Genomic DNA, 19,086 nt, shown 5'->3' on the forward strand with positions numbered 1-19,086 from the left:
TCAATTGAATTCATGAACTAAATATGGAAAGTAAACCAAAAAATGGTTTGAAAAGATGAAAGGCTATGTAAAGATAGTGATTGTGAAGCAGGTTGAGAAAATTGTCGCCTATCAGTTACTCGTTACTTTACGTGTAGGCTTTGCTGTAGCATCCTATGGAAAGACCCATGTCATAGCATAGTTATTCATATCTATTTCAGCAAGAGGTTGATGATACCACCTGACAAATAATCCTGAGATAAATGCATTACGAAATAAATGAGGCGGTATTACAGAGGTCTATTCTGAGTACAGCATATTACGAGATTACTATTGTTCCTCATCAAACATTCATCACTGCACTGTCACTACGAAACGTGAATCCCAAGGAGACATTAACATACGGACGGACACTGAAGAAAGTACTGTGTTATATGGAGCAGTCTCAGTCAGTCGTAAATTCTGTTATAGAATGATTTGTAAAAATGCATCCTATATGCAATGGATTTTTTTTTTGTAATTTGTTTTTATCTGTGGTGTGTCTAGAGAAAGAGCGCAAAATAGTTCAATTCCATATTTTAAACTTGTTTGTGATATCCTGTGCTTAAAAAGAACAAAGCTCTGAGGTTTTCATCTGAGGAAAGTCCAAGACACACAAAAAGTTATTGCTGTTGCCTCTTAAGAAAAATGTCTTAGATATAATATAATTCATTATGACAGGCTATGCCTGCTACTAATCTACAAGTTATTTAGGAAGAACATTAGATGGAATCCTGTTAAGACTATAGTTGGTGAGTGGATCATGTTCGATTCACTGTCATCCACGTAACAGGAGAAAAAAATGTAGATTAGTGCTTGATGAGCCCAAAATTGTCAAACGGCTAAATAAAACATTTTATTTTATTAAAGCTTATGACTTTTCCTTCCATGAACTCACGCCCATGTGAACTTTGCTTTAGTTTTATAACTTGAATGTCCTTCCCAATGTTGACTTGGGCATCGGAAATTGATGAGTCGGTCACCACTCCCATCTTCAATGTAAATAGCGACACAACGTGGTCACACTTCGTCATCACAAGGGATAACAGTGAACATACTGTACCAAATATCCAAGTCTACAAAAGACACAACGGTATTGTGTCTGTTCAGAATTGAGGAGCTGAAATAATATTGCATGATAAACTTTACCAGCTCAAATGTTTATTTACACATACAGTGCCAATCAAAAATTGACACACCTAATCATTCAAGGGTTTATCTTTATTTTTAATATCTTCTACATTCTAGAATAATAGTGAAGACATCAAAGCTATTAAATAACACATTTGGAATCATGTAGTAACCAAAACAAGTGTTAAACAATTTATTTTTGAGATTCTTCAAAGTAGCCACACTTTGATGACAGCTTTGTACACTCTTGGCATTCTCTCAACCAGCTTCATGAGGTAGTCACCTGGGATGCATTTCAATTAACAGGTGTACCTTGTTAAAAGTTCATTCGTTTGAGGCAATCAGTTGTGTTGTGACAAGGTAGGGGTGTGGTATACAGAAGATAGCCCTATTTGGTAAAATACCAAGTTCATATAATGGCAAGAACAGCTCAAATAAGCAAAGAAAAACGACAGTCCATCATTACTTTAAGATATGAAGGTCAGTCAATCCGGAAAAGCTTCTTCAAAGTGCAGTCGCAAAAACCATCAAGCGCTCTCATGAGGACCGCCAAAGGAAAGGAAGACCCAGAGTTACATCTGCTGCAGAGGATAAGGTACTTTGATTGGTACTGTATAGAGAAACACAACAAGGGTAACAAAAACAAGAACATAATAAATGGGCTAAAACAAACAAAGCTGCAGACAGTCTTACCAAATTCAAAAGGCCGATTACTTCAATTCTCAAATGTCCCTCTCCCGCATCACATCAGGAAATAAATTACAATGAAGGATAAAATGAGGCCATCAATACATGCTTGAGCAAGAGGTCCATAACAGATCAAATACAAAAAAAGGTATCCACAGGAAGCAATGTCCAGGAGAGCCATACTGAGAAAGGACTGCTCATGGAAAACACATTCTGTCACACTGTCCTCAGACAAGGTTAGAAATGGAGGGGAAGCCTGTGACCTTCATCTCTCCAGCCATTAGTCCAAAAACTATTTCTCAATAATCAGTTAATTAAAACAGTCACCTAGTATGAATAAACCTGGATCTTCTATGGATGATGAACGACTCCTGCCCTCATCACACCGCCCTTGGAATCAGTTGACACGGCAGGCGCGGATCATCAGTAGCTGCAGGAGGATGAAGAGCGGTGAGACGATAGGACCAAACCACAGGTCGCGTGCCTGTTCCTGCTCAACCAACTTCTGGCACAGCAGCACCTCACACAACAGCTTGAGGCCGAGCACCATCAGCACCCACAGCAGCCTCAGCACTGCTAGCCTTTTCTCATTCTCCTGGTACAGCCGGATGGGATACAATAGCCGTGAAGTAGGTGCTGAGGCCATCAGCGGCAAACAGAGGGACGAAGACCAGCCACCAGCTCATGCCAGGGGCAAACAGGTCAGCCCGCAGCGCTACTAGCACACTGAAGACCAGCAGAGCCCCCAGGTGGAGGAAGAGCTCGAACGTGGCAAAGCCCAGCCATTGGACCAGCTCCTGCAGGGACAACAGCATGGCCTTAGGGTGGAGGGAGTGGATTCAGGTGGACTGTTCAACCAGGGATTGAATGGGGCAGACTCACTGGTTCTACTCAGGAGATGTGACGTTTCCAGACTCAGGGTGGTAAAGTGTGAGGGAAGGGAGACATTGAGGTCTGGGCAGAAATCCACAGAAGGCAATAGGGAATGGCCCTTAACAAGGAACTGCTGCACAGACGATCAAGCACACCTACATCATTGAAGACAGTGGGGGCAGAGAGGATGAAATACTGTGAGCCAATGAAGAGCTTCACATGTGGAGGATGTCTTCATGGAATCAAGTTGTTCTGCCTTTATTTAGAAAAATAGACATTTTATTCAGAGCATGACAACAGTTTACAATGTATTGAAATTGACCTAATGTTACACTGTAAACATCAACAAAGTGACAGTATTTACTTCACTTCCCTTTTACCAAGCTATATTGTAACAAGCGTGAAGTTGATTGGAACAACTACCAAAAGTTGCAAACGTTGTTACAATCTCATTCTGTCTTCTAGACTAATGTTAGTCTAGTAGTATGTGTCCTTCACAAATAGCCTACAATATATCAAGGGTTGATGACAGTATCCCAATAATGGACTAAAGGAACCTATCGTTACTCCTTATAGTCCAAGGACCTTACATGTTCTGTTAGAATCTAATTGGTTCTGGCAACCAAAACAGCCAAATACTCCATCTAAACGTGAATCGATTCTCAATAAACACTCGGAAAAGATTTTCCAGGTAAGCCCAATTCCACATTAAATAACTAATGAAATCCCCTCAAAATGATCCAAAGCAATGTTTCTAATACAAAATTAAATTAAAACAGACTACCCCTTGCTCATCAGGAAACGTGTGTACGTTGTGATGGACATTACAATTGCTTCACAGGATCCTGGCAAAATTATGTTTGTAGTGGAGTTAGCCACTGAATTCACTGTCAGCATGCAGTCAAAGCTATAACCACTTTAGAGCAAACTAGTGCTCTCAAATATTATCCTAATGTCAACATCAGATGGGAGTTGTATTAAAAAAATATATATTGCTGCCGTTATATTGTAAAAATTAATGTAAACATGTCTTAATTTAACGCTGCAATATGTAACTTTTTGGACGAACCGACCAAATTCACATAGAAATGTGAGGGTAAATTAGTGAAATCAGTAATACTCTATTTGGGATCAACCAGTTAAATGTATTGATGTTGCTAGAGATGAATGTGACAGAAGAATAGAAACGAACTAGATTAACTGTCGTAATGAGCCTTTGTGCGCCCCAATCAGTCAGCAGCTCTGCCAGCCAATGAAACCAGTAGGTCAATAGGAGAATAACTTTAATCAATTCTAATTATTAGCTAGATTTGGTCGAAGATGTGCTCCCTGCTGAAAACCATTCTCCAGCCTTGCGAAGCACATCTGCATCAAGTACGGAAAATGTGGTCTAGACATCTGGCAAAAACAACATATGGCAAAATAAACATATGGCAAAATACATGTGCATCTGGTGGACATACGGCCCAATGCTTACACGGCTGTTCGGAGCATGCTAGATAGCTAATTAGCGCAGGCGGTCGCTTCCTGTCTTCCGTAAACAAGCACTGTAACGTGGAGATACGGTCACGTGGGAACACAAACCCTATCATGGTGTGTATTTTTTATTTTATTTTACTAGGCAAGTCAGTTAATACAAATTCTTATTTATAATGACGGTCTACTGGGGAACAGTGGGTTAACTGCCTTGCTCAGGACGACAGATTTTTACCTTGTCAGCTCGGGGATTCGATCTAGCAATCTATTGATTACTGGCCCAACACTCTTACCTTTTTTTAAATTTCTTGCTGATATGAAAGATAAGTCCTTATGCGTCCAAATCCGTACCTCAAGCAATGCATGTTAATGTTCAGACCGAGCGTCGGGGATCTTCACAAAACTCACCCCTACAAGACGCCTTTGTCCAATTACTTATGTGTAATGTAATGGGACTGAGTCGTGATCAAAGACTACTGTACTATGGTGACAGTTGAAATCGTTCGCCAGCTAGCTAACTGCCTGGCTACATCCATGGTTTTAACTGACAACAATCGCTCACAAACGATTCCCGATAATGTTACAGTCTATAGCTAGCTGGTAAAATGCTTTATTGTCAGATCATTAGGCTGACGTTAGCTGAGCTACACTAACGTTACAGCAAAGTACGTGGTTACAGTGCTCGCACAATCAACAACTAGCTACCTAAAGTTACCTCGTAGCCCTTACCACCTCATACTAGCTACAGATACGTTATCCATCTGTTCATGTGTCAAGTAATATGGGTTATTATAGGACATGACAAGGTTTAGCTTTTTTTCATATATTTTTTTTAACCTCAATTCCGATTCAAGTGTCAGGTTAGCCTTTTCATAATGTTTTCATTCCGTCACTTAAATCTACCGTGTACTATCGCGGGAACTTGAACGTTTACGGAACAATTTGTGCAGTGAGGTGGCCTGTTAGTGTCTGCGTCTAGTGCAATCCAAGGAGGACGGACGGACGTACGTACTGTACTGTACTGTACAAGGCAAGAACACCGAAATCCATGTATTTATTTTAGTAGAGTTAACATTGTTGTATGTTAATTAATGCCGACAAGTTACGTTTTTTTATGTTGCAAGGTTTACAAATCTGCGGAATTTGACCAGGAGGAGTTGCAAGTGTGTTTTCTAGTCGTGTGGTGCATGGAGCATATCATTGGCCCATTTGAGCACATGATTGTTGATAGTCAAAGTTAGCTTTCTGTCGTTCATTACATCTGTCGTTCGTCACATCCCGATATAAAACTGTTGTTTTACATTGGATTTTGCTTAGTTCTCATAAATGTAGACCTTGAATGTCAATGATCTTGAAATTATAGAATTAAAGGGATCTGCAATAGGCTTTCATAAATGTGAGCAATTATTCTGCCTCCAGCTGTGTGAAAGCAAGCATTATCACTGCTGTCACTCAGGGTCATCCAATTGTTTAGTTTAAGTCAGGTTATAGCCTAAACTACTCTCTCATTCCAATACATCTCAGAAATGTGGGGGTGAATAAAGGTGACACTGTCAAACCTCTCTCTTTCTCTCAGCGCAAAGATGCAGCCGGTAGATTCTCTCCTCCACAGTGGCTATTTTCACGCAACACTCAGATGCTGGCAGAGCTGCGCCTCAGACTTGAGACCTGAGAATCTTATTTACCCCATCTTCGTCACGTAATGTCTCCTCTCCCACACAGACACTAGGATGTCGTCTTGATGTTGTGATACAAATGCCAGATCCCCCCGTGTCATAGTCAGTTATACTGTGGGCTATATCTGAGTGGCTGTGTGTTTTTATGACATGGTAGCTTTCTTGTTCTTTTCTCCAACAGTGACAGTCCTGATGCTGTGGAGCCCATCGCTAGTCTACCAGGCCAGGCCAGGTAATGACTCCAGATAACCTGTTCATGTGGTTGATTATCTCATCTATGGTAATTGCTTATCTACACTAGGTACGGTAGTTGAATACCCATAATGTCCTATTAATGTGTCATTTGTTGCAATCAGATTTTAAAACATAAATTACTTTGAAAGATCATTTTTATTCAGTCGTTGTTTCAAAGTGATCTGAGAGTGGGAATGAGTGGGGGATGGGAACCATTGAGATCAAGGCTGTGACCTCCAGATAAGTACTGTGAGGTAGGGTGGATCCAGATAAGGAGAGAATCCGTTAGCTGTTTGTCCCACACAACCCTCCCTGCTCATGCACCATTTGGTTACAATATAATAGGCTGTAATATAATACTGAGGCCTAAGCCTTGGTATTAGGGGCGGCAGGGTAGCCTAGTGTTTAGAGCGTTGGACTAATAACTGGAAGGTTGCAAGTTCAAATCCCTGAGCTGACAAGGTACAAATCAGGCAGTTAACCCACTGTTCCTAGGCCGTCATTGAAAATAAGAATTTGTTCTTAACTGACTTGCCTAGTTAAATAAAGGTTAAACTATTATGTGTCAGTGTTGAAATGACTGTTAATAGTTCTCTCACTCAGTCTGATTTGGTTTGTTGACCAAAACAAATGTTATTTTAGGCTATAGAGATCAAATGCATCCCAGTGCATTGATAATGAAGTGCCACTTTGTAATTGCTTGCCTCAAAGTGGTATTGAATTAGCACTTTAGTTTGTCCATTCCCTGTGTCCCCCTCAATCTCTTTTTCTCCCAACAGATATGGAGTGAATAAACTGGAAGGCATGCTACGCCCCCTTGTGGAGAAAGGCTTGAAGTGTGTGCTGATTTTCGGTGTGCCTGCCAAAATCGCTAAGGTACAGTAAAGTATATGCACTCGTAAAATGTGTTGGTTTTTTTGCCACCACATCAACTCCGAAGGGCTTATGACTGCAACCTTGCACACTGTCATAACTTTGACCTTTCTTCTCAGGATGAGAGGGGTTCGGGTGCAGACACAGGTGATACTCCGGCAATATTGGCTGTGAAGAAGATAAGCTCTCTGTTCCCTGACCTGCTGATAGCCTGTGACGTCTGCCTCTGTCCCTACACCTCACATGGACACTGTGGTCAGTCACTCTCTATCACATCTTTTCGCCTACAACAAATGCAAATCTAACTTCCTTTGATTAACACTACAGTGTTATAAGACTGCACTCTGATTCACCCTCAGGAATCTTGCGGGAGGATGGCACTCTGGACAATGGTGCCAGTTGCCAGCGTCTGGCAGAAGTGGCATTGGCCTACGCCCGTGCTGGTGAGTCTGGTCACTCCTCCCTCCTCCCTCCTCTGTTATCTACTCTCACTTCTAAAAATAGGGTACTGGACCGATGTTGATACTGCTCAATGGGGCACCACACCCATGTCAATGGGATCTCTTGTTCGTCTCGTACAGGCTGTCACATCATTGCACCCTCTGATATGATGGATGGGCGAGTGGGAGCCATCAAACAATCACTGATGTCCAATGACATGGGCAACAAGGTAACAGATGGGAGCACTAGTTTGTACATAACCTTATATTCATATGAACTCAATAAGGAAAGGGAAGCATTTGCCATATGGGAACCCTTAGTAAAGAAGCCATTAAGGATGAATCTCCTGGGGAAAAAAAGTTATGTTTTTCCTCCTTCCCCCCAGGTTTCTGTACTAAGCTACAGTGCTAAATTTGCTTCCTGTTACTATGGTCCCTTCAGGTAACTAATGATTCTAAAACCAAGTATGGACAGAAAAGGCATTTACTTACCAGTTATTATTTGACAGGATGCTCTAAGGAAGCTCTGTTTTTTGTGTGTGTGTAGAGATGCAGCACAGTCCACACCAGCATTTGGAGACCGGCGTTGTTATCAGCTGCCACCTGGTGCAAGGGGCCTGGCACTGCGAGCTGTGGTAAGAGTGTCTGAATTGCATGCATGTGTATGAAAGGTAGAGAGTGTGAGTTTTTGTCAGAGCTAGTCAATTTACCCAGGTGGTTGAGGTTTTGTTTATGTTTTTCTCTCAGGACAGAGATGTCAAGGAGGGGGCAGATATGCTGATGGTGAAGCCAGGACTGCCCTATCTGGACATAGTGAGGGAGGTCAAAGACAAGGTATGTTCTGACTAATTTCTCTCTGCATGGTTAGAGTTTCAGGCTTCAGGATCAGTATCGATAGTTTCAGCGAAATAACCAAACATTAAGTTCACATCCAAGGGTACAATAACCAACCATTAAGTTCACATCCAAGGGTACACACACAAGCCTATCATTAGTTGTTATGAAGACTCCAAAACCCTTCTGCTTTTACCTGCTCCATATTTTTCACCATATTTCTCACCACCCTCCTCTGCTCCCTTCCAGCACCCCAATCACCCACTGGCGGTGTATAACGTGTCAGGGGAGTTTGCCATGCTGTGGCATGGAGCTCAGGCTGGAGCCTTTGACCTGCGCACCGCTGTACTGGAGTCTATGACCGCCTTCCGCAGGGCAGGTGAGAGGGGAAGGAAGTCATTGGGTCTGGAGGAACAGTGCTCTGTTCTCTATAGAGAAAGAATGAGTTCTACTGCTCTAGTTTTATATTCTTCCCTTTAGGTGCTGACATCATCATCACCTACTACGCACCTCAACTGCTCACCTGGCTGAAAGAGTAACAGACAGAAGGATGGACCTACGGATTGACATGCGATTAACTCCTTTTTACCAAGCTGTTCAATGCTGAACTACACTGACAAATGGGGTCTACTGAAGCCAAACTGACATGTGAGAACAGGCAATCTATCTTCATACATTAATTTACAGTTTATTTTTCTATATAACATTGATATTTTGTTCTGGGACTCTTTTTTTAAAATCATGTGCAGCAACCACAAATTCTCACCAAAGATGGTATTCTACTAGCTCGTAACAACAACATATCAAATAAGGTTTGAAGGGTTAGCCTAATGTTAGCTTTTACAGTCCCATTTTTTTCATATATCTGTTGATTGTCTTGGTGGGTTTATGGGTATTTTTTACTATTCTATAGTTTTCCAAATTGAGTAATTATGGACTTTTATTTTATTCTGTGCCTTCTGTTATAGCCACTCTGGCTTCAGCACTGATATTTGCTAGTGTTTGTAAGGTTGGGTTAAGAAACCTGTAAAGCTCTTATTGACCAGGGTAAATGGACCTATCCAATGTCCACATTTCTTGGGATAACAACAATAAAGCTACAATCGAGTTTGAAATATGGTCCATAGACTTACTTTTGTTTTATTACGTATAACTTTGTTCAATTTTTTACCGTTAAATGTTTACTTAAAGGAAATAATACAATAATGAGGCTACAGTATATAGGAGTACCAGTACTGAGTCAATGTGCAGGGGGGTACTTTTGTAGTTGAGGTAATTGGGGTAATATGTACATGTAGGTAGGGGTAAAAGGGACTAGGCAATCAGGATAGATAAAGAGTATAAGTAGCGTATGTAAAAGTGTGTGTGTGTTTGAGTGTCCATTGAGTGCATAGAGCTAGTGCTAAATAAATAGGGGGTCAATGTAAATAGTCTGGGTAGCCATTTGATTAACTGTTCAGCAGTCGTATGGCTTGAGGGTAGAAGCTTTTTAGAAGCCTCTTGGACCTAGACTTGGCTCTCTGGTACCACTTGCCATGTGGTAGCAGAGACAACAGTCTATGACTACAATTTTAAGCGCCTTCCTCGGACACCGCCTGTTATAGAGGTCCTGGATGGCAGGGAGCTAGGCCTCAGTGATTTACTGGAACGTGTGCACGCACTACCCTCTGTAGCACATTACGGTCAGATGCCAAGCAATTGCCATACCAAGCAGTGATGTAGCCAGTCAAGATGCTCTCAATTGTGCAGCTGTATGACTTTGAGATTCTGAGGGGGAAGAGGAATTGTCATGCCTTCTTTACGGCTGTGTTTGGACCATGACAGGACCTGCTCCCTATAAGCCCTCATCGTCGTCAGTGATCAGGCCTACCACCAGGAGTCATTAGCAAGCTTAATGGTTTTTGTATTTTATTAGGATCCCCATTAGCTGTTGCGAAAGCAGCTCCTGTTCCTGGGGTCCACACAAAACAAGTAACATGACATAGACAACAGAACTACATACGTTTCAAAACGGCACACATAGTCCACATATAAATACATACAAAATATCTTGGTCAAATAGGGGAGAGGCGTTGTGCCTTAAGGTGTTGCTTTATGTTTTTTAAAACCAGATTCTGTTCATTTGAGAAATAATGGCTTTATATAATACAGTACACTTTTTTGAATTTGTTCTGGATTTGGGGACTATGAAAATACCTTGTTGCATGTGGGGGTAAGTGTGTGTCAGAGCTGTGTGTAAGTTGAGTATGCAAACAATTTGGAATTTAACGTTTCTTATTAAAAATAAGTCAGTCTCTCCTCGACTCTTAGCGAAGAGCGACTGGCATGCATAGTATTTATATTAGCCCTCTGATTACAATGAAGAGCAAGATGTGCTGCTCTGTTCGTTGGAGTCATGCGTGGCCACGCAGTTGTGGGTAAACTGAGTACAGGAGGGGTCTCCGTGTTGTTGGTCAGTGTGGCAGATGTGTTGTTGCCTACCCTCAGCACCTGGTGTCGGCCCGTCAGGAAGTCTTAAGATCCAGTTAGAGGGAAGTGTTCAGTCCCAGGTTCCTTAGCAATAGAAATGCGCTTGGAGGTCACTATTGTGGTGAACGCTGAGCAGTAGTCGATGAATAGCATTCTCAAATAGGTGTTATTTTTGTCCAGGTGTAGCTACTCGGACATAAATAATGGACATTATCGAACAAATCAAACATTTATTGTGGAACTAGGATTCCTGGGAGTGCATTCTGATGAAGATCAAAGGTAAGGGAATATTTATAATATTATTTCTGTTGACTCAAACATGGCGGATAAAAAATAAATTCTGAGCGCAATTCTCAGATTATTGCATGTTTTGCTTTTTCCGTAAAGTTAAAAAAAATCTGAAACAGCGGTTGCATTAAGGCACATATGTCAGAGTCAAGGCCCGCGAGCCACATCCGGCCCGCGAGAAGGTTTTTTACGGCCCCTGGGATGATCTTGATTTATTATTAGAACCGGCCCGCAGACCGCAGCAAGCCGGCAGCCCGCAGATCTTTTACACGCACCAATACTACATTTCCCACAATGCAACGGTGACGCACCGAGCAGTAGGCTGCTTCATTTCAATATTTATTGGCACAGCAGTTGTCAGCATCACAGTAAAATTAACTTTCAGATACCCATCAAAAATGGCAAAACGGAAGGTGGACACTGAGAACCGGGGGTTTCAAACAAGGTGGGAGTCGGAGTATTTGTTCACGGAGGTAGCTGGAAAACCTGTGTGTCTTCTGTGTGGAGAAAGTGTGGCGGTACTGAAAGAGTATAATCTGAGACGACATTATGAAACGAAACACGCGGACAAAAACAAGAATATGGACATGGAACAAAGGCTACAAAAGGCAGAGGAATTAAAACGAGGCCTCAAATCTCGACAGGCTCTGTTCAAAAAAGCCAAATCACAAGGCCAGGCTGCTGTCAAGGCCAGTTTTATTTTGGCAGAAGAGATCGCTAAATCAGCCCGGCCATTTACGGAGGGGGATTTCATCAAAAACTGCATGATTAAAGTTTGTGACGAAGTTTGCCCAGAAAAAAGGCAACTCTTTTTAAATGTGAGTCTGAGCAGAAACACCATTGCCGAGAGAGTAGACCAGTTGTCCATCAATCTAAAAGAGCAGCTTGTGAAAAAGGGAAAAGATTTCATTGCATATTCCTTGGCTGTGGATGAGAGCACCGACATTTCTGACATTGCCCAGTTGTCAATTTTCATCCGCGGAGTGGACTCCAGCCTAAGCGTGACAGAGGAGTTTTTGGCTTTACGTCCTATGCATGGCACAACTACGGGGCATGATTTGTATGAAGAGGTGTCAAGATGTGTAAATGAGATGGAGCTGCCTTGGGAAAAACTCGTGGGTTTGACAACCGACGGAGCACCTGCGATGTGTGGACACAGGAGCGGACTGGTGGCGAAGATACGGGAAAAGATGCAAGAGGAAAACGCGACAGGTGAGCTGACAGCTTATCATTGTATCATACACCAGGAAGCGTTGTGCGGTAAAGCCTTGAAAATGGAGCATGTAATGAGCATCATCACGCGCACAGTTAACTTTATCAGAGCCAAAGGTTTGAATCACCGCCAGTTCAAGGCATTTCTGACGGAGTTAGAAACGGAGCATGGTGATTTGCCTTATCACACAGAGGTGCGATGGCTAAGCCAGGGAAAGGTGCTTCAAAGATGTTTCGAGCTTCGTGAGGAGATTTGTCTGTTCTTGGACAGCAAAGGGAAAGACACAACACAACTCCGAGACGAAATGTTTCTGTGTGAAATGGCTTTTCTGTGTGACATTACGAGTCATCTGAATGCAATGAACTTGCAGCTGCAGGGTCGGGATCGTGTCATCTCTGATATGTACAGTACAGTGAAGGCATTTAAAACCAAACTGACTCTGTGGGAGACGCAGATGCGGAAAGAAAATTTGAGCCACTTTCCCAGCTGCCAGACCATGAAAGAGAAGCTCTCTACCAGTGCGTTCCCGAGCGCACAGTTGGCTGATAAAATAGGTATGCTTGCCGCTGACTTTCGACGCCGATTTGCTGACTTTGAAGCACAAAAAGCAGGTTGGAACTGCTCGGTAACCCATTTGCTGTTGACGTGGAAAGCTCACCACCAAACCTCCAAATGGAGTTGATTGACCTCCAATGCAATGATGCACCGAGGGCAAAATATGCGGCAGTGGGTGCTGCGGAGTTCGCCCGTTTCCTCCCCGACACAATGCCCCAGCTGCGCATCCAGGCTGCTCAAACGTTGTCTATGTTTGGCAGCACATACCTGTGTGAACAACTGTTTTCTTTGATGAACTTGAACAAAACATCACACAGAAGTCGACTTACTGCTGAACACCTCCACTCAATTCTGAGGATTTCCTCAGCTCAGAGCCTTACCCCGAACATTGATGAACTTGTGGAAAAGATGGGACACCACCAAGTATCACCCTCAACCTCAAACAAGTGAACATTACTGTGCAATCACATATTTAGAGTTTTTACTCAGTTCAAGTTTAAAAGTTAAAGTTTATTTGTTTTCACTGCATGTTACTTCTCCTTAAACAAAGTGTTGTTTTTGATTAATAGATTTTTGCACTTTATTTTATTGTATTTCAATCCAATTATATTTTAAAAATATTTCAGTTGAGTGGATGATAGAAAATTGCTATTATTGTTTTTTTCTTTGAAGTAAATTTAGCCCACTTTTGCTAAAATAGAAAATATAGGCTACTGATGGTGCCTTGAATACCGGTTTCTTTCATTTAATGTTCATGTTATGGGGATTTTTATATAAAGGAAATTTGTCTTTTGTGTCTGTTGAAAATTAAAGATTACTGACAGAGCCATAAGAAAATATTGCTTTATTTATCTGATCATATTGGAATATATTTGTTAGGTTTTCAGTAGGTTCAATTAGGTTCACTAGACTATATGCGTCATTTAAAAAAATTTCAATGAACATTCGAACAGTCCGGCCCTCGGCTTGTAGCTAAATTTTTTATTTGGCCCTCCGTCCATTTGACTTTGACACCCCTGCATTAAGGAGAGGTATATCTATAATTCCACGTGTAACACTTGTATTTTCATCAACATTCATGATGACTATTTCTGTAAATTTGATGTGGCTATGCAAAATCACTGGATGTTTTTGGAACTAGTGAACGTAACGCACCAATGTAAACTCAGATTTAAAAAAAAATAGAAATATGAACTTTATCAAACAAAACATACATGTATTGTGTAACATGAAGTCCTATGAGTGTCATTTGATGAAGATCATCAAAGGTTAGTGATTCATTTTCTCTCTTTGTGCTTTTTGTGATTCCTCTTTTTGGCTGGAAAAATGGCTGTGTTTTTCTGAGTTAGTGGTGGCCTAACAATCGTTTGTGGTGTTTCCGCTGTAAAGCCTATTTGAAATCGGACACTGTGGTGGGATTAACAACAAGATTACATTTAAAACGGTATAAAATACATGTATGTTTGAGGAATTTTAATTGAGATTTCTGTGTTTTGAATTTGGCCCCTGCACTTTCACTGGCTGTTGTCGTATCAATCCTGTTAACGGGATTGCAGCCCTAAACAGTTTTAAGCTCATCTTTCTATGTTTGACATTATAGCATATATACTAGGGCCCTTCACTAGGACAGCAAATATGTTTATTTTGCACCCAGTAAAATTCAAAGCTCTATTTGTCATCTATAATTTCCCCTTCTACATTTTCATACACGAAATTGTGTAGTAGACCTTTACAGTAGATCACAATTCAGATTATTAACACAATCCTGCAAATTTGTCTACCTACAAGGACAACCAGCATAGCTATATGACAGCCTGGTAAAATACAACCTAAAACGTAACTCCTTGGCCAATGGAGAAAAAAAATACAAACCATTCTCTTATAGGTGTCTTGTTTTAATGAGCATAGAAGACTATTAAATTACTGAATTAATTGAATATTGCATAACTCTTATTTTGGTTAAATATTGAGTAAACCAAACTGGTATATTACACTTGTTTGCTGTATAATCGTAATTTTGCTGAGTCACAACATGGCTTGGCTTCAGAAGATGGTTTTGGTCATAGACTGTATGGGTTATAGACCGTTTACACCCCGACCCAAGTACTCTGTTCTGCCACCTCTGGGCCCTCATAAAACTGTGCGGAGGATTCACTCAAAAGGTGGCATACGGACGAAACACAGAAAGTGCTTACGCCCAAAAAATATTCGGATTTATAACACAGTGCGCACGCACGTCCCACACCGGTTTCCCTTCACAAATCACAATCAACTCGAAATTTGGCGCACGTGAGCGAGCGTCTTGTCCCACCCTTTTAACGCTCATAGTTGCCTATAAATAGTCAGTGAAACGCCCCTAATTAATATTCAGCCATACTGACTTTCATGACCACAAAGCACGGCAGAAAGGGGAAAAAAAAGAAGCTATTTCACACAATGTGAAATTGAAGTTCTTGAAGGGGAGGTTGAAGCAAGAACAAATATATTGTTTGGTGGACACAGTGGGCATTACAAATGCCAAAAATGCGTTAGTGGCAGCATGTGGCGGACGCTGTGAATGCAGAAGGTAAAAAGACGTGGTCCGACAAAAGTGGACGCCGAAAGGCGCATAGCTGTACACAGACAGTGTTTGTGCCACGAGCGGGGGGAAAGGGACACCGGAGCTCAACCCCCTTGATGGGCGACTTGCCAGTTTTATAGGGGAATCCCACCTGAGTGGAGTAGCGACGGAGGACACGGACATGCAGGACGTACCGGATGACCCAGGTATGTAACCAGTATCCCCTCGTTTGAAAAGAGTAAACCAAATGCATTCAAGTTGTTTAAACATTTTATTTACACAAACAATTGTGACTTTGTTTCTAGTCCCTGAGTGTTCCAGCGGGGCCGGTGGTGCTGCAGCTGAGTAAGAGCTGAGTGGCCGGTGGTTCTGCAGCTGAGTAAGAGCTGAGTGGCCGGTGGTTCTGCAGCTGAGTAAGAGCTGAGTGGCCGGTGGTTCTGCAGCTGAGTAAGAGCTGAGTGGCCGGTGGTGCTGCAGCTGAGTAAGAGCTGAGTGGCCGGTGGTGCTGCAGCTGAGTAAGAGCTGAGTGGCCGGTGGTGCTGCAGCTGAGTAAGAGCTGAGTGCCCGGTGGTGCTGCAGCTGAGTAAGCGCTGAGTACGCCCAGCCCTGGCGTCTCCACTGCAAACCCAGACACACCATCGACGCTATTAACGAGGTTGCCAAGGAATTGAAGTGGGACAGGCACGGCTTGGTTTCTGCGGGTGTAACGGATGTAAAATGGTTAGTTAGTGGGGTGCGCGCTAACAGCATTTCAATCGGTGACGTCACTCGCTCTGAGACCTTGAAGTAGTTGCAGAGGGTCCATGGTTTGAGCCCAAGTTGGGGCGAGGAGACGGACGGAAGCCACACTGTTACATGGGTGCTTCTCTGTAAAGCTGAGCCCAGTACAGCACAGAGATCCAAGAGAACAGCTCTTGGTAATTGGAACCGGCTCATAAGCCACTCATTGGCCAGTAAATCTTCCATTCGCCAAATCTTTTGACAGTGCTAATGCTGCCATTGTGCGTCATTACGCATTACGCATGCCTTGTTATACCCACCCATTTGATTGTCAAAGCTACCCAATTGCGTAACACCGTCAGGTGTGGTAATTACCTTGATTGTAACTGACAATGACTGGGCCATTATCACATGGACAGTTGTGCGCAACGAACATGTGACATATCTGCCCGACTGAGGCATTGAAAACGGCATCAGTTTAAACGTAATTTGTCCTACTGTTCACCTTATTATTTATGAGAATACATTTCATAACATTCAAGTATGGTTTAATAATTATAGAGCCAATTAAATATGATACCCGATTAAACTGTACAGCATATTTGAGGGGTTATTTTGCGAAAACATGTCTCCGTTTATTTATTATCCTAAGTCATGTTTTTTGTGTGCTCGCCAGGGAACTATTTTTATTTTACACAATGGTATCAATTTCGAATCGTTTCTCGAGTTTCATCCTTCTGCCATCGGAGTCGCAGGTTACACTTTCTCCAATTTATGTGCGTACCTGTGGGTCAAAGTATCCGTGGAGGACCGCACATTCTCCAGTCAAATTAGTTTTTCTGCTCCCGCTCATCCCAGAGAGGAAGAGGCGACGCGGGAGGGATAATTTGGCCAAAAAACTGTCTTCGCCAGCAGGCGGCGATGTTTCTTTTCGGTCACCAAGCGAGGAGTTTTTGTGTGGCGGTCAATAAGGGTCGAATTTGGTCAAAAACAAAAAAGTAATAGTTTATTTGCTACGTGACGTTTAATTGATCGAATATAAATTTCGTAATGCTTAGATTATGAGTGGACTAATGTAAGTAGGACACGTGACATCCCGGCAACTTTGGGAAGAAAAAAAAAACACTTACATCGGAGTTCTCAAGATGGCTATGTAGCATAGCATCTTTAAAAAATATATATATTATTAACAAATCAATACAGGAAGTACATGTGGGAACACGTGTGTGTGTGTGCACACATATATATATATATATATATATAAAATACGATGGGGGTGGGGCGAGGGGTTACAATATCACATTACACAAGGACCGTGACATACATAGAATAAGTGTAACAGCTTTTTTGTTAATTAAATATTCTTTGTCTAAAAATTAGTTAAATTTTTTTTATAAGGTAAGAACATGTGGTGTTTTGTTAGTAAATTTGTCCAAAAGAAGAATGAAATTAATTACATAATGTTTCAGCTTATTTCTATCATGGGTAAAGAATCTAAGCAGTACATCTCTCCACAATAGTGTAGAAGATTTTCATAAATGTGTTCAATTATAAATCTACTGATGTCTTGTCACAGTTCTTACATCTTTTTTTGGCATTGTATTCATGTAACACGGTTTCTGGGTGGTTATTAAAAAAGGAGTAATTTGAGTTGATGTTTTCTTTAAACTCCTTCATATAATGGTTGGCAGGATAATATTTATGAATAATTTTAAAGGAAACTTCCTTCATTTTGTTAACAAGTATGTGTGTGGCAACATCCAAACTTTTTTCCAACAGATATCAATAAATCCATTCCAATAAGGCATGACATAAGGTATATATAGATACAACATCCTGCTGACACAAGGTTCGTATCGCTCTGTTGTTGAATGGACCAAAAAATAATCAAATCTATCCTACTGATAAGTCAACAGGGCCAATGGAAGGTAGGCTCTGAGGGTCAGGTCTTGACACATTCCTGAATAATAAAGCAACACCTGAGGAAATGGCATCTAAAACAATTGCAAAATATTTAGGTGTTATAGGGACTTTGTAAAGTGATAAGAATTCCTTATAACTGAGTAAAAGACCCTCTGCATTTACCAGTTGGCTCACCAATAGGATATTATTTCAGAACCAATATTCAAAAACAAAACAGTATTTTTATACAATATATCCCAATTATTCCATATATAATATCTGTGTGGGGAGAAATTCTGCTTATAAATTAAGGACCATGAAAAGAGAACCTGCCTATGAAAAGCAGAACGTTTCACTGGAACTTTGTCAATATTATAATTGCAATATTATAATTGCAAACCAACATTAAGTTAAGGCTACCAAAAGTAGAGAAGACATGATGAATAAAATTCCACATAGAAGTGGGTCTTCTTAGGAATTGTTTTATCCAGTTGATCTTAAACGTATTATTTAAGGTAGTAAAGTCCAGAAAAGTCAGCCCACCATTCTCATAAGTGTTCATTACAACAGTGTTCCTAATGTAATGAGTATGGTTTCTCCATAGAAAGTTTAAAATCATCTGGTCTATCTCCTTGCTTATTCTACTGTCAAGATATAAACAGAGTGCCATATGTTAGTCTAATGATACCTTCAGCCTTGGTTATTAGGACTCTTCCTTTTAAAGATAAGTCCCTCTGTAGCCATTGATTTATCTTCTTCTGGGTTTTTTTTAATTAAGAGGGTTAAAATTTAGTAAGCCTCTAGACTTCTGATTCTTTAATGGTTATGCCTAAATATGTAAGTTCTTCTTTTACTGGAATACCATAATATGAAGGTGTCACACAATCTTTCACAGCCATGAGTTCACATGTATTAATGTTAAGATATAGACCAGACGCTTTGGAAAAGGATTGTATCACATTGATCGACATGCAAATTTGGTTAGCATCTTTCAGAAAAAGTGTAGTATCGCTTATAATAATTTCTTTACCAGCTATGGAAATACCTTGTACAGGACTATTATTTAAAGAATTTGTAAGAAGTTGGGTGATTAATAAAAACAGGTACGGAGAGAGGAAAACCTTGCCTAATTCCTCT

General features: G+C 41.2%; 1 protein-coding gene and 1 pseudogene across 5 annotated transcripts; one reads left to right on the plus strand and one right to left on the minus strand.

Moving 5' to 3' along the window:
* Positions 1–1,696: 1,696 nt before the first annotated feature.
* On the minus strand, positions 1,697–5,060 carry LOC124007137 (annotated as a pseudogene).
* Positions 4,154–9,364, plus strand: LOC124007135 (delta-aminolevulinic acid dehydratase-like). Of its 5 annotated transcripts, none has more exons than XM_046317462.1 (12): positions 4,154–4,302; positions 5,762–5,884; positions 6,043–6,093; positions 6,875–6,971; positions 7,088–7,223; positions 7,328–7,411; positions 7,550–7,638; positions 7,795–7,850; positions 7,956–8,043; positions 8,156–8,242; positions 8,492–8,621; positions 8,723–9,364. In XM_046317462.1, the coding sequence occupies exons 2-12, from the start codon at positions 5,769–5,771 to the stop codon at positions 8,779–8,781; spliced, it is 993 nt and encodes a 330-aa protein (XP_046173418.1). In that variant the 5' UTR covers positions 4,154–4,302; positions 5,762–5,768; the 3' UTR covers positions 8,782–9,364. The 5 variants fall into 5 exon arrangements, with proteins under 5 accessions (XP_046173418.1, XP_046173419.1, XP_046173422.1 ...); XM_046317463.1 differs by lacking the exon at positions 4,154–4,302 and adding an exon at positions 5,082–5,215; XM_046317465.1 differs by lacking the exon at positions 4,154–4,302 and adding an exon at positions 5,170–5,189.
* Positions 9,365–19,086: the final 9,722 nt, after the last annotated feature.

Source organism: Oncorhynchus gorbuscha, linkage group LG20 (genome assembly GCF_021184085.1).
Source record: "Oncorhynchus gorbuscha isolate QuinsamMale2020 ecotype Even-year linkage group LG20, OgorEven_v1.0, whole genome shotgun sequence".
Lineage (NCBI taxonomy): Eukaryota > Metazoa > Chordata > Actinopteri > Salmoniformes > Salmonidae > Oncorhynchus > Oncorhynchus gorbuscha.